Raw genomic sequence first — 14900 nt, forward strand, 5'->3', positions numbered from 1 at the left:
GAGTAGGCAAGCTTCAAAATCTGCTCCTGCTGAGAGCTGCCTGCAGGAGATGGACACAAGAAAAGCAACAGCTGCACAGCATTAACATGTTGAATATTAAACATATTCGCAGTTTAGACTTTCTATATTACAAAGACAGTGTTTTAAATGTATTTTTCTATTATCCACTCTCGTGTTCTCATGTTACAATGTTAAAATAGACCTCAATAGTGTATCATAACAAAGTGTTTAACTTGGAAAAAAAAAAGCAAAGCTAGAAATCTGACCATATTAGCAACATTGTGTCATCGCGCCTCTATTAGACACTTTAATGACAGTGTAAGCTACCAGGTGCAACTGTTGCCCAATTAAAGCCCTCTGACGTCACGGAGGGTCCTCGCGGTACAGGTGGTGGTCACGTGTTTGTCGCCGCCTACTGGTGATTGGTGCACACTGGAGGAGAGCGAGGAATGTCTCCTCTCGTTGCCGCTGCTTCACAGGTTTCTCTGCGCTGACCTTTCGGACCAGAGCGCACTCATGAAGAAGACCGGGGACAGCTCTGCGTCGCGACCCGCCTCGAGTGACTCAGAGCCGGGACAGACTCGACCACAGCGGCGCTAATTCTCCTCCGTGGTGCGACCAGGATCAGGACTGGCTTCCCGTAGGTTTTGACACAACTTGGCTGAGAAGAAGAAGGAGAGGGGCTGTTGCTGCTGCTGCTGCTGCTGGAGGCACTGGCGCTGGGTTGTGTTTGTGAGAAGCTGTGTTTGAAGGGAAAGTAAGCCGGCAAGTGTGAGAAAGCGAGCAACAGATGTTTTTGGAGACGATGTGGCCGACCGAGACATGAGAGCGGCTGCAGCGAGGCACAGGCGGCGCTTCCAGCGGTTCTGCTGCTGCGGGGTCGGGCTGCTCGCCGCCGTATGGCTCTTTCAGCTCCAGGTCCTCCAGGTCCAGGGGCCAGGTGAGAGCATCTCCACTAAACACAGACTAAACTCAACATACTAGAATTAACACGTGTATTCATGGCATTTTTGTGTACAGTAAACCTATGATATGGATAAATGCACAGAAATATGAACCTCGCATCTGGTTTAAGTGTCAAAATTGAGAATGAGGCTAGTGTTGTAATGGTACTTTCAATTCAGTTATTTAAATAGATAATTAACAAGCCAAACAATTTAGCCTAATGCGCCTATGAACTTATAAATACTGATAAATGCTCTGATTTGTAATGGTTTAAGGGCAAAATATCTTGGGAAACACTAAAAGGTCACTTCTAATCATGTATATGAATATGGTGCCTTCATATTCTGTCATGTGATGTGACACTTTTTCCACATCTGTAGGCCTACAAGTAATGTCCAAAAAGAAAATCCACAAGTCCATTACTAAAGTCAACACCAAAACCTCTCCATATTCGTGTTATTTCGTACCTGCCTGCAAACCCTTCTCTGTTGGACCTCATTGGCCTTTTGGATGTGATCATCTAAAATCCAGCATCTCTGGGCCTTGAATTCATGGATATACTGGTGATGTCTTTAGAGTCACTGTACATGAACACATCAGTAATGTTTCAGATCTCAGACATCGATCCACTCCTGTCTTCTTTGTTGAATAATAACATCAGCTCAGTATGTTTTAGAGGCTCCACAGTTGAGTGTGTCGGAGCATGTGCCGTAGTACCTGCTCGTCGTTATCCCGCCTCACCCCTGTCAATGGGGTCACACTCTGTCACTGTGGCTGATCTTCCGCTGTCATCTGCTCCCAGAGAATGAGTGACATTTGATTTTCTTTTCAACACGACAGCCTCAAAATTAGGAGCGTGTCGTGACCGCAAGAGATAAAACGAGGCTGCGCTGCTCACACCTGAGGAATGATCACCGTGCTGTTAGGACATTATCACTGGTTTTCAGGGGGAAAACGTGTGGGGAGGCGACAGTGGAGCAATGTTCTCAGTGTTTTCCCAAACTTTGTGCCGCCTAAAGAAGTATTTGTCATTGGGAGAGTTCACCAAATCAAAACCAGGTCTAAAAATGACTGTAGTCTGTCTGAAATAGGACTAAATCGTAAAATAGTCTCCAGAACTGTCGAGGCGCCTGAGTATCACCTGAAGCAGTGTGTGCACCACCGTCACACTGCGGCACACTCTAATATCCAGTGAAAATAGGCTACTGCTGCACAAACTAAAATTACGAACAATATTACAGCTTTTATACTAAGAAGAACAGAAGTGCCATTGAAACAAATGCACTATAGCTTGTTATTATTATCTTTGCATTGTTTAATGACCAGATCTACTTGAGTGCAATGGAAATATGAAGTCACTCCTTACTCAAACCCACACACTGGCAGTACCTGTGGAGTTCAGAAACAAAAAACAAACACCCTGCTGTATCTGTTTATGCAAATCGACGAGACTCAAAAGCACGGTGTGAAGAAACACAGATTTCTATAGTGACATCCAAAACATAGAAAGGCAGTCCCTTGGTGCGGTGAGAGTTGTATTTCCCTAAATGATAATGTATAGGCTCGTGTTTCAGTCGCTCACCTGCATGGCCACTATTGAGGGATCTACACACGGCCCTGCGGAGGAAGCCGGTTCGTCCAGTCAACAAGAGACTGACAGAATCAAATGACAAGTCACAACCAGGGCCATTTTCTACAATTCTCCCTCTTTTTGTGTTCTGTGAGAGAAATTCCCAGCCCTTTATCAGCAGTTACTTTATATAGCCGAGGGGGGGAAAAAATGCCCTGTCCGCTTTGGAAGAGTCTAAATATTTTGCTGACTCATGACAAGGGGCTTTTTCACAGAGCCGTGTTTCTAAAAATGTTTGAAACAGTTGTCACTCTGGGGCCGGGTGACAGTGTGCAGCTCAGACGCTGCTCCCTGCTCTTGTGCCGGTGCGTCCGCAGATAAATACTGACTTACGGTATTTACACTTCCCTCTCCTCTCTCACCCGCACTGTTTATGTGCAGCAGGCGAGCGATTAGGATATTTCCATACAAACACCGTCATCTGCTCAGCGCTATTTTGGAGCCGCTCCGGACTGGGCCAGTGTTAACATGAGGCCAACTGTTTACAACAATGGCTTTAGAAGCAGTTTGCAGTGGACTCTGAGAGAAAAGGAGTTTCCTTTAGCACTTTTTAATACATTCACAAGCCTTGTCTGTGCAAGTTGCATGAGAAAAACCAGTCTTGCACAAAATCAGCATATCTTTAACAGCGCACAGTTCAACAAGGGCATAGTTTCGACGTCTCACTGCATGTTATGTGAACTTTGAGGCGTTATGTCATGTACTGATTTACTGCATTATCCCAGTTATTGTCGTCTCTGTGATAAGAATATGATCCTTCACAGAGGGCAGTGGGTGTGTGCACCAATCTGAAAATATCTTTTTTCCTTTTACTTGTAGTGTATTGTTTGGAAACTGATACTTTAATGACTGACATCATGCTCCACTTACTGCACACTCTGTATTGGGCCAAAAGTAGTTTATTGTCAACACTGCACAAATGATAATGTAAAGTATTTCAGGTATTGCAGTACTTGCACATGGTGGTTAGGAAACAGTCAAAGGTCTGTTTTCTTGGTGCTGTTTGTGATGAGGAGCTGGAGGTGATGAAGCTCAGTGTGACAGCGATGCTGCAGACCCATCTGTGGCAACGGCACATTTGCATTTCAGACGCCGCCCTTGATGCCACGACATGAAAGCTCTGCTCTGCCTCGACCGGGGCCCTCGCCAAATGGACCGATTGTTATGAGCTACAAAGAGGCGACAGCAATCACAGCAGACGTCAGGCGCGTGGACCAGGCGCCTCGAGCGCAGGAGCTGCGGACTGAGGCGCTGCTCTGAAGTGGAGATGATGGAGAGCTCCGGACACGAGGACAGGGCTCTTGTGTTTGACAGAGAACATGGACGATCATCAGTGCTGCACAAGGAGGCAGAGTAGAAACAGAAACCTGGAATAAACTACACAATACCATGCAGGTGCATGATCGAGTATGAAAGTACCAAAGTAGTGTTAGTGAGTAGAAGATTGGGGATCATGAATGATACATTTATGAGTGTCTTACTGATTAAAGGTTGCTCAGACCTTTCACTAACAAACTGTTTCATCTTTGTTCCTTTGGTTTTTCTAAACTCGTCTGCTGCCTCTTGCACAACAGAGACTCAGTGGCTCAGTTGATGGTTATTGACCACAGATCCAAAAGTCAGTGAATCAAATCTCTCGAACGAGCAGTTCATACTGCTGTGATGTCCTTTGGCAAGACACCTCACCCACATTGCCCATGCATGTGAGTGTGAGTGTGTCAGCCTTATTTCTATTAGTCAGTGAGGAGTGAATCAATAATGACGTCACTGTAGCACTTTGAGAGGCTTACCGACTTTGTAAAGCACAATACAAATGTATAATTATTATATTGCATGTCCATAGTGTATAATGAATGAAAACATTAACCTTCTTCTGTCCCAGAGTCGGAGGCAGGTGTGAGAGGCCAGCGCTGGACCCGGAGGCTGCTGCAGTCGGACCTGAACCAGAGCGAGGAAGAGCCTCGAGCCGGTCAGTCACTCACCTTTATTATACACACGCTTCCACAGGAGCCGCTCTGAAAGACTGTTCAGCGTGTGCAGGTGTGTGTGAAGTGTATGTGAAGTGTGTGTGTAGTGTATGTGAAGTGTCTGTAGTGTGTGTGAGGTGTTTGTGAGGACAGACAGAAGAGCAGAGATGGAGATGCAGCCTGTCCCCTGCAGCTGAACTGAAAGGTCACTGACCAGGCTCTGTCGGTCGTCAGGAGTCACACACAGTAAGCCAAAGCAAAGATTCAGTTTGCTCAAGTTGACTGCCTCTGCTTCGCTTCAAGGCTTTGGGCTTTTGTAAAACAAAAGTCAACGGACAAATAAAAACAGAAGTTTGTTTCTGCTTCTCGTGCTGATGAACACTTGCTGCAGTCATTTTAACCGTTTGCTGTATTTTATAATTCATAAATAGAATATTGTACATGTTATTGAGAGTCAGAAATGATCAAATACTCTCATACTCACTGACTTTGCATTATTTGCATATCATTTGAGGTTTCTTCCATGTCCGATCTATATCACAGAGCTGCATTGTCTTGTTTTAGCCCTCTCTGGCACAAAAGTGTGCCTATGCAAATGATTGTTTGAGAAATGAATGATTCGACCTGTCATGTTTCACCTGAAACATGCACCTACATGTTTCTATTTGATTGTGTCCCTTTGATCTGCCTGACATGATTCCTCTGGGTCCAAAGAGACCTGTGCACTGTGTGTTTCTCTGTGATAATGGTCTGAACCTGTGAGGAGTCTGAGTTCCTCATTAACGTGACCCTCTCACCCCCACATACAGAGCACAGACTAATGTCACGCAGGCGCTGGCCAGTAGTGCTGCAGCTGGACAGGTGGGTTCAGTGGAGCAGGGCTCAGGTTGTGGCGCGGCGCTCACAGCAGACAGAGATTATATAATGTGAGAGATTAAACCAGCCCTGGACTCGGGATATTCTCTGGGGATTGGACAGTAATGTGTCCAACAGGCTCCTTCTCTCTGATCTCTCACTGCTTACAAGATGGAGACTGTGTGATCCGCCCTCAGCTGACAAGACCATTGTTGCTAAGCAACTGAATGCTAAATTTTGAAACCTGACATTTCTGTCAAGCATTAAAAGTGCAAACAAGGTCTAAAAATAGCTGAGGAGCGAGGCGTGTGCAAATGAACCATATGATGTGAAAGGCCATGGTGTGGCGCGGAGATATTGTGAGGTTTATTTTGGCAGCTCCGCTCAGCCCAGAATAGAATGTGAAGTCTCACGGGACAGATGGAGAACAGTATTGACTGATTTCCACTTTTAAACGTCATTATGTTTAAGTCTAGTGATCTCTGCTGAACCTGGTGCTCACTCGTGTTCCTCTATCGATGGACAGCACTGCCGCGGTTTCATCTGTACAGCGGCTCAAAGGGAAGAGAATCAAAGCACAAATGCATAATTGAATTTACATTACACACCTGAATGAAATATTTATTTTTTAATTCCTCATGAAACATTCAGGTGTGTTCAGGCTGAGCTCGTAGGTGTGAGCTCTAAAGCAGCGCTCAATGAAGTCGCTCGACTCCTGGACTCCACAGGCTCCAAATCAATAACTGCACCGCCCACTGGCCCTCAGTCACTGCTGCCCCACGCCCTCCCATTACAGCCGTGTCCAATAAACTCATATCATCAAGGACTATGAAACACTACACTAGTAATAAAGTACTGGTGACAGAAAAGTATGGTGCAGTAAAAGTGACTAAACTCAGGTAAGACCTTATTGGATGTCTGGCTTAATTCTAAAAAGGACACTTTATGTGGAGGCTAAAGTCTCAGCTCAGACCAGTCTCTGTTGCTGGAGTCTCCTCTATCTCAGTGTGGTGTTTTTTCCCTCCCGGGCTCTCAGACCTCTCCTGGGGGTTTGTGGGGAAAAATAAATATTTTTAGACATTACAGTCCAGGGCGGCTGTCACTTCTATTTTTTTTATTTTTCATAAACTGAAACCCTGGGAAACACATTCACCTCCCCCTTCCCACTGTTCATGCAGGCGCCATATCATCGGCTTCCTACCGCCACCCATCGCCCAAAAAAAAGAAAAAGACTCCGACTGCCCCCGGGAGAGGGTCGCTATAGCAACTGCCTTCACCAGGGCGACTGCTGGAAGCGCCGGCCTGTGCATGTGTGAGCTGCTCTGACATCCCGACCCGAAGCTTATGGTCTTAGGGCCCGAGGCTGAAGCTTTTGGGCACAAAAATGAGGCGGAAGAGAAAGGTGAAGAGTAATCCCACACAGGGGCGGCACAGATGTCCCACGGAGCTCCCGCATCAGGATCAGCCTTCTTCGTGCAATTAGATAACAGAAAGTTTACACGCTTAAGCCCTCAAGATTTATCACACACGCTTTGATGCAATAACAGCTGGCACACAGTGGACGGCGCCGCTTTCTTCCTGCGCTGCTTCTCTCTTCTTCAGTCGCTGCCATTTGCTTTTCAGTTTGGCATTGGTTTTTATGCCCAGTGTGTTTCTGGAAGAGCTCTGCAAAAGTGTATTCAGAATCGCCTCTTTATCTTAGAGTATAGTATTGTCTTAAAGTGTTGGACTTGGACCAGTGACCAGTGACTAATATATAATCTATATATTGAATAAATGTCAAATCCAAGCAAAAACAGGTGGACTCATATAAAAAAAAGTGCCACACCTGTTTTTGCTTTCTCTTTCCTGAATTTAAATGAACCGTTTGAACTGGTCTTCTTCTCCGTCTCATTTCCTGCTGTCCGTGTCGTGCCCGTGCTCCTCTCTGCTCCGGGCTTATTGAGAGCTTGGCGACCGCTGTTGTCTCGCAGCACAACAGCTATTTATAGCGTCTCTCCCTCTCCCCAGTACTTTAAATTCACCACGCTCGCCTCCGAGTTGTAAATTGGAGCTGAAGTGAGCTCTCTCTGTGAGCGCTGTCTTTCGTGATGTCACATGAACTATAGACATTGTCACTTACACTCTACTCTTTTCAAACTCGGGACGAGCACAGGAAGCAGCTGCCCGTCTCTCTCCGCTCCCAGACGGAGAGTGTGGGCTGTGCCGGCGGAGATTTCTATAAAAAGATTCACACATGAAACAAGAAATAAGAGAAATGACTCTGGTTTTTAACTTCATTCTTTTTCATTTGAGATTGTTTAATTTTGGCTTTAGTTATTCATTTAAGCAAATTTTATTTGGTTTACACATCCCTCTCAAAAAGAAAAATTGCAAATTGTATTGTTCTCAAATCATGCAGCTCTTAAATGACTTTCCATGTTTGTTTTTCCATAATCCTCCATAGACAAAATGCACTCTTGTGCCGCTACAGACCTCTTCAAATCTAATGTGTCTCCGCAGCTATCCATGAGTTTCCTGCGGACATCTTCACTAAAGAACAGCTGAAGAATGGGGCTGTGTGTCTGCATGCTCTATGTGTAAGCGCCAGATTTAATGTTTTCCACCTGAGATCATTTGCAGCAAATCTCTAATCGTATCTTCTCACCCTCTGCAGGCCATCTATATGTTTTATGCCCTGGCCATCGTCTGTGACGACTTCTTTGTCCCGTCCCTTGAGAAAATATCAGAGGCAAGTCTTGACTCATGTGTCAAAAAGTGCTCGGGAGGTTTTTGTTGAGTAATTGTTCTTTACGTAAATGTGATGTTTTGTTCATTGTAAAGTTGTAAAGACTGTTTTCTCCTGGTGATGTAGAACCTGCAGCTCAGTGAAGACGTTGCAGGAGCCACATTTATGGCAGCAGGAAGCTCAGCCCCAGAGCTTTTCACTTCTTTGATCGGTAAGTCATCTACAGTGTGAGGAAAAAGTGAGTACATCATTAACTTTATGACAACTAAATTTGTCATAAAATATGGCCTGATCTTCATTCTGTTGTCTGTCTGTTTAAACTGTTACCATCCAAACATTTACATTTTATCATATTTTTATTGCCCATAACATGTAAACATTTACAGGAGAGCGTGGAATAAGTAAGTATATGGCCTGAATATCACTGAACTGCAGCAGTTTTGTAAAGAGGAATGGTCCAAGATTCATCCTGATCGTGAGCGTCTAATCTGCAACTACAGAAAAGCAGTTATTGCTGCAACAGAAGGATCAGTCAGCGGTTTTATACAGGGGTTCACTTACTTATTCCACGCGGTCTTTCTGCAAACTATCGTGATAAACGTATGAATACATTTTTCTATTGATGATGGCACGTTGTCCAGGCCCTGATGCAACAAAACAGCCCCACACCATGATTCTCCTGCTCCACACTTCACAGTGAGCATAGTGTAAAGATGTTGATGTGCTGTTCCATTTTTCCTCCACACATGACATTGTGTGTTCCGCCCAAAATATTCAACTTTGAGTCCACTAAATATTTTTCCAGTAGTGCTGTGGAGCATCCAAGAGCTCTTTCGCAAACCAAAGTTGAATAGTTGGGGAGGAACACACAACGTCATGTGTGGAGGAAACATGGAACAGCACACAAACATCAGAACCTTGTCCTCACTGAAGTCTGGAGCAGGAGAATCATGGACAACGTGCTATCATCAATAGAAAAATTAATTCACAGGTTTATCAAGATATTTTGCAGAAAGACCTGAGACATTCTCAACAGTGTGGAATAAGTAAGTGAACCCCTGTTATTAAACCGCTGGCTTATCCTTCTTTTGTAGCAATAACTGCTTTTCTGTAGTTGCAGATTAGACGTTCACAATGATCAGGATTAATCTTGGACCGTTCTTCTTTACAAAACTGCTGGAGTTCAGGGAGATTCAGGGGGTGTACTTACTTATTCCTCCCTGCCCTGTGAATGTTTACACGTTATGGCCAATACAAATATGATAAAATGTAAATGTTTGGTATGTTAGTGTAAATGTTTAAGCAGACACTGTTTAATCATTCTTGTGATTTTGATAAAGATCAGACCACATTTAGTGACCAATTTAGGCAGAAATATGAGAAACGGTGTATACTCACTTTTTCCGCCCACTGTAAACGGGTTTGTACATTCATCTCACAACTTCATCATGATTCATCTGCACTGGGTAGCATTATATTATATTCATCAAATCCACTCAGAGCATGGCGTGACTGACCAATAGGAGCAGTGAGTGAGGATAAGTGTATTTGATCATAGAGCGGTATTAGACAGAAAAACACAGAATCTGGATGACAATTGCACTAAAACGGCAGATTGTCACAGGGATCAGGGATTGCCTTTAATGTTGCTATAGTTGCATGGATTGTTGTAGAAAGCAACCCCAATAAAGGAGAATCGCTCTCTGAATGGTGGATGAATTGCATTGATAAAGCTTAATGTCTCCATAGGCTCTGATGCATCAAACCTGCAGCCGCGTCTTGTTCCAACATGTTCTCAAACCCATGACTTGTATAAGTTCGGCTGTTAATATTTCAATCTTCTGAAAAGCTCCTGGGCATGTTTCAAACAAGCGCTGAAAAAAAAAAAAAGTGGGCCGCGCACGGGGGTGATCTCGGATAATAACCTCTTCCTTGTGTGGACGCTGCGCAGGTGTGTTCATCACTAAAGGGGACGTGGGAGTGGGCACGATCGTGGGCTCAGCTGTCTTCAACATCCTGGTCATCATCGGCCTCAGCGGGATCTTTGCTGGACAGGTACAGCGACAATAATGATGAAAATGTTTGAACCGAGAGAGCTGTGAAGTTTTCTGTTATGTTTGTTCGCAGACTGTGATTCTGACCTGGTGGTCCCTGTTCAGAGATTCGATGTACTACGTCTTGTCGGTGCTGACCCTGATCCTGGTGAGATTTCTCAGTCTTTTATTACATTTATAAGAACTACACACTATTAAGCCTTTGTAAAGCTTTGGAAAATGGCAGATAGTCGAAGTATTGACCAGTGCTTTACAAATGCTGACATAGTGTGGAGTTATTAGTTCAGTTTTAGTAAATATCTGCTGTTCATTTGAGTTCTTTGTTCATTTCCCAGGTCATTTATGATGATAAAGTTGTCTGGTGAGTTTGAATATCAATATATATACTGCCTTAGGATGAATCCTGTCTTCTGTTTTTGTTGGTCTTCATCAACATAAACCTTCTTTAGTGAGCACGAGAGGCAGTTTTCTTTCTCCAACACTTGAGTCTGTGTTTTTATGGAGGTTCTTTATGTGCTGTAAAGGCCATTTCATTTTCACGCCTTCTGGACTTTAAAGAGGATAAAAGTTGTTCACTGTGGTGCCTTTCTGTGAGTTTAATGAAAGTACTGATTTATTTGTGTCCCAAATGCCGCCTCCATTCACTGGTGATGGAGAGCAGATTGAATATTCAGTTGCTTTTATAAGCCAAGGCTTTACCTTACTCCACCTCAGCTCCTCTCGAAACATGGGCACTCACAAAGCATGAGCTACGAGTCTGAGGAGGAGCGTGTTGGGACTTTCTGAAATGGAAATGTAAAGTAAAGAGTATGTTCTGTGCTGTAGGTGGGAGTCCATTCTTCTTATGACTCTGTATGGAATCTACATAGTAATCATGAAGTAAGTAACTACATTTAACTTTGGAGAGTATTTTTTTATTAGTGTTGTCTGAGTAAAGTCCATCTTTTGTGCAGGTTCAATTCCCCAATATCAGTGTTTGTGACTCGTCAGTGTCAGAGCACGGTGCCGTGTTGTTTTCGCTCTCAACAGGAGAGAGAAGACAAGATGGTGGAGGAGGCAGCTGGTTGCAACACTTCCATTGTGCTGTTGAGCAAAGGTCACTTACATTTTGAGGGCATGTGAGGTGTGTGCTTTTCTGTCCTGTTGAACCTAGTTCTTCTGCTCAGCTCAAGGTCACGGAGCTGAGTCTGCTCCAGTCGTCATGGTGGACGAGCTGCTCATCCTGAACCCGCACAAACTGTCCTTCTCTGAGGCCGGACTGCGCATCATGATCACGCCACACTTCTCCCCACGCACCAGGCTGACCATGGCCGGACGCATGCTCATCAGTGAGGTGTGTAGGCAATCACGTGTAGGAATAACCCCTGTGCTGAAGACCTGGTGCAGGACATGTCTCTCCTTTGCAGAGGCAGAGGCTCATCCACTCCTCGAAAAGCCAGAGGGACGAGGCTGCACCCGCGGCCAGACGAGCGTCCAGCCACAGCCTGAAGAGGGGAGGCGCCTTGGCTCTGGAGAACGGAGGGGGCAGGTCCCACAGTGGAGAGCCAGACTCCGGGGGTAAACAGGGGACAGAGGGGGGGCAGACGGAGGAGGAGGATGAAGACGGCAGCTTCAGTCCGTGGCACATACCAGGTACAGAGCACAAATGCTTTTTAGTTTTTACCTTTCATTCGGCTTAACTGATGTGATGTACCTGTGCAGGAGGTTGCTGTGCACGGGTTAAGTGGGTGATCACGTGGCCTCTGGGCCTCCTGCTCTACTGCACTGTGCCTAACTGTGTCTACCCGCGATGGCATCGCTGGTTTATGGCAACCTTTGTAGCCTCCACTCTGTGGATCGCGGTCTTCTCCTACCTCATGGTGTGGATGGTAAGAACCACACAAGGACTCGTTCAATAAACTGCACAGTTTCACATCAAACCAATGGGGGATATTGATTTTTGGTTCTCGTTCAGGTCACTATCATCAGCTCCACACTGGATATCCCAGACTACATTATGGGCATCACGTTCCTCGCGGCAGGGACCAGCGTGCCGGACTGCATGGCCAGCCTGATCGTGGCTCGACAAGGTACTCCCTGTTTGTGTTTGACATCAGAGCTGTGAGTGATTCCCTTCATCTGAGTTCTTGTGTGTCCTTGTCAGGCATGGGAGACATGGCCGTGTCCAACTCCATCGGCAGCAATATCTTTGACATCCTGCTGGGCCTGGGTTTCCCCTGGGCTCTGCGCACTCTGGTGGTGGACCACGGCTCTGTGGTACGTGCTCAGTGTCAGTCGCTCACAGCCGTGTGGGATAGACCAATAATCATACTTTAATCAGATAGTAAAGCTAAGTCTTGTGATCGGAGGGTCGGTGGTTTGAATCCCACAGGTGCACACTGTCATTGTGTCCTTGGGCAAGACACTTCACCTACTTTGCCTCCAGTGTCTGACACTGGTGCATGAATGCGAGTGTGAATGAGTGAATGGTTTCTTGATGTAAAGCGCTGTGAATGCCTAAAGGAGGTAGAAAAGCTTTATATAGATTATTTTTTTCTCCTCAGATCCACATCAATAATAAAGGACTGGTCTATTCGGTCGTCTTACTGTTGGCATCTGTGCTACTGACAGTGAGTTGGCACTTTTTACAAATGTTAAAATGGCGGGTTGTGTGTTGCTCTGAGTAACAGAAACATGTGTTCAGGTGATGAGCGTGCATCTGAACCACTGGAAGCTGGACCGGCGCCTGGGCTTCGGCCTGATGTTCCTCTATGCCGTCTTCTTACTCTGCTCCATCCTTTTTGGACAGATGTGAGGCCAAGCAGCTGCCCCTCTGAACTGAGTCACTGCCCATTGTCGCCTAAGACTGTATCTGTGAGGAAAGGCACAGCAGGACGACGGTGGCTCAGCCATGAATTGGTCCCTGCAGCAACCAGTGCTTACAATCGTTGTGTCCTTGGGCAACACACTTTATCCACCTTGTCTATGTATGTGGCGTGCGATTGGTGGTTGGCACAGATTAGCATCCCGTCTGTCAGCCCAGGGCAGCTGTGGCTACATGCAGTCTGTGTCTTACACTGAGTGTGGAGAGTGAATGAATAATGGTCAACTGTAAAGCGCAATACAAATCCAAGCTCAGCCTGACCGGCCACTCAATGGCCAAACCAAAAAAGTGAATGGCACAGCTGAAGTGCAGAGCCAAGTATCTCTTTTTTAATTTAGCAGAGAAGCAATAAATTAACTGAGCTTTATCATCACTGAGAATACATGCGATGGTGTCCAACAACTAAAGTGTAACATGCAAATAATGTTTCAAAGGCGGTTTAATTTATATATTTATTGATATAATATTCTTTGGCGCAATCATCTGTTGAAATTTAGTTCCATCGTAAAATATCTAATTAATTAATGTTCAATAGATTTACCGGAGTCATGTTTGAATCAGTTCAAATATGTGTCTTCTGGCCGTAGTCTCTACTGTGCTCGTTTTGACTGTGGTTCTTGTGGATATTTTCGATGTATTTAAATGCGAAACTGGGAGGAATGAAAAACCCAAGCACACATTCTCTTCAGACGTAGAGCTCTATGTGCCTCCACTTAAACACACAGATGCTGTGAACAATCCACATTTATAAACAGCTACTGAAGACATTCATTATTTTAACACATGGCTTTAAAGAATATGTTTCACGTGACTTCAAGCACTACTGTTGAGGGTGAAATGTGCACTTTAGTGAAACATTCGAGCAAAAGCTTCAGGTCAACTGAAGCCCCGGCTGCATCCTGATCTGCAATAATGAACACACACTAAACTATGACCTTTGTGATCGACATCTGCTGCTCCTTTGTTCAAACAGTTCTGCAAACAGGTGACTTTTGATACATGTATAGACAAATCGGTGCCACTATTAATAATAATAAAGTTCCAGCAAAGATATTTTTATGGTTGTAACATTATCAGTTGTTTTTATTAGATGAGTCCGTATTTGTACAGTTGTTTAGATTTGACAAATTATGAATGTCTGAAGATCTTGTAGCCTCGACTTTGTGAAATGAGAGAAGGGATTTTGAGCCGATTGTCCAGTATTGATATTAGTGATAAGGGCAGACACGTTACACATAATGCTGTTTACAACACTCGACTTAATGTATTTGTAGGTAACAAGTTAAACCTGGATTTGAATTCTTACTGTGCGCTGTTGCAACTGTTGCTTGTAGGGCCTCTTTTCAGTGTCCGCTTGAAAGTGCACATTTAATAATGGTTATGATTAGATTTCTTTGAGTAAATACATGTTGTGCCCAAGTCAAAACTAGATGAAATTCCAGCTCTATTAGTTGCTATAATCTTTTGCGCTGTTACTTATTGTAATACCAAAATCCCTCTAGATTAGAGCGCAGTGTGTCAACATTTGTGTGGGGATCAGTGATAAAGCAACAAGTGAAAGACTTAAACATGCGGAGCACTCTTTACATTGTGTTTGTTTTCTGCTGTATTTTATAACTTGTGAAACAACAGCACGTTTCCTCATACATATTATTTAGTGCTGTAAATGTCTGATTCTTTAGAGATCGCTTGAATCATAGAGGACTGTTGTATAATGAGTGCAATAAAATGTGCAATAAGATCTGCCTTTGTGTGGGACTTTTCTATTCCATTAGTGACCGGATATTCAGACTACATGACTGCCATCTAGTGGACCAAAGGAAAACTGCACCTACAGTTAGAAAATGTTAAGTTTTGA

General features: G+C 44.5%; 1 protein-coding gene across 1 annotated transcript; it reads left to right on the forward strand.

Annotated features, from left to right (window-relative positions):
- The first annotated feature begins 254 nt into the window (after positions 1-254).
- On the forward strand, positions 255-14741 carry LOC306970152 (sodium/potassium/calcium exchanger 3). The gene is made up of 17 exons (XM_079566021.1): positions 255-940; positions 4458-4544; positions 7900-7976; positions 8054-8128; positions 8252-8336; positions 10077-10180; positions 10253-10327; positions 10515-10540; positions 11005-11058; positions 11133-11275; positions 11346-11512; positions 11586-11811; positions 11881-12047; positions 12134-12248; positions 12323-12435; positions 12723-12788; positions 12863-14741. The coding sequence occupies exons 1-17, from the start codon at positions 823-825 to the stop codon at positions 12971-12973; spliced, it is 1809 nt and encodes a 602-aa protein (XP_079422147.1). The 5' UTR covers positions 255-822; the 3' UTR covers positions 12974-14741.
- The last annotated feature ends 159 nt before the right edge of the window (positions 14742-14900 follow it).

Source organism: Gobius niger (genome assembly GCF_951799975.1).
Source record: "Gobius niger genome assembly, chromosome: 11".
In the NCBI taxonomy this organism is placed as follows: domain Eukaryota; kingdom Metazoa; phylum Chordata; class Actinopteri; order Gobiiformes; family Gobiidae; genus Gobius; species Gobius niger.

Bases quoted from the DNA above. Each gene is read 5' to 3' on its own strand.
- LOC306970152 (XM_079566021.1), top strand. From the start codon at position 823: ATGAGAGCGGCTGCAGCGAGGCACAGGCGGCGCTTCCAGCGGTTCTGC. The intron at 7,977-8,053 runs GTAAGCGCCAGA...CACCCTCTGCAG, and splicing joins TGTGTCTGCATGCTCTATGT to GCCATCTATATGTTTTATGC. The intron at 10,541-11,004 runs GTGAGTTTGAAT...TCTGTGCTGTAG, and splicing joins TATGATGATAAAGTTGTCTG to GTGGGAGTCCATTCTTCTTA.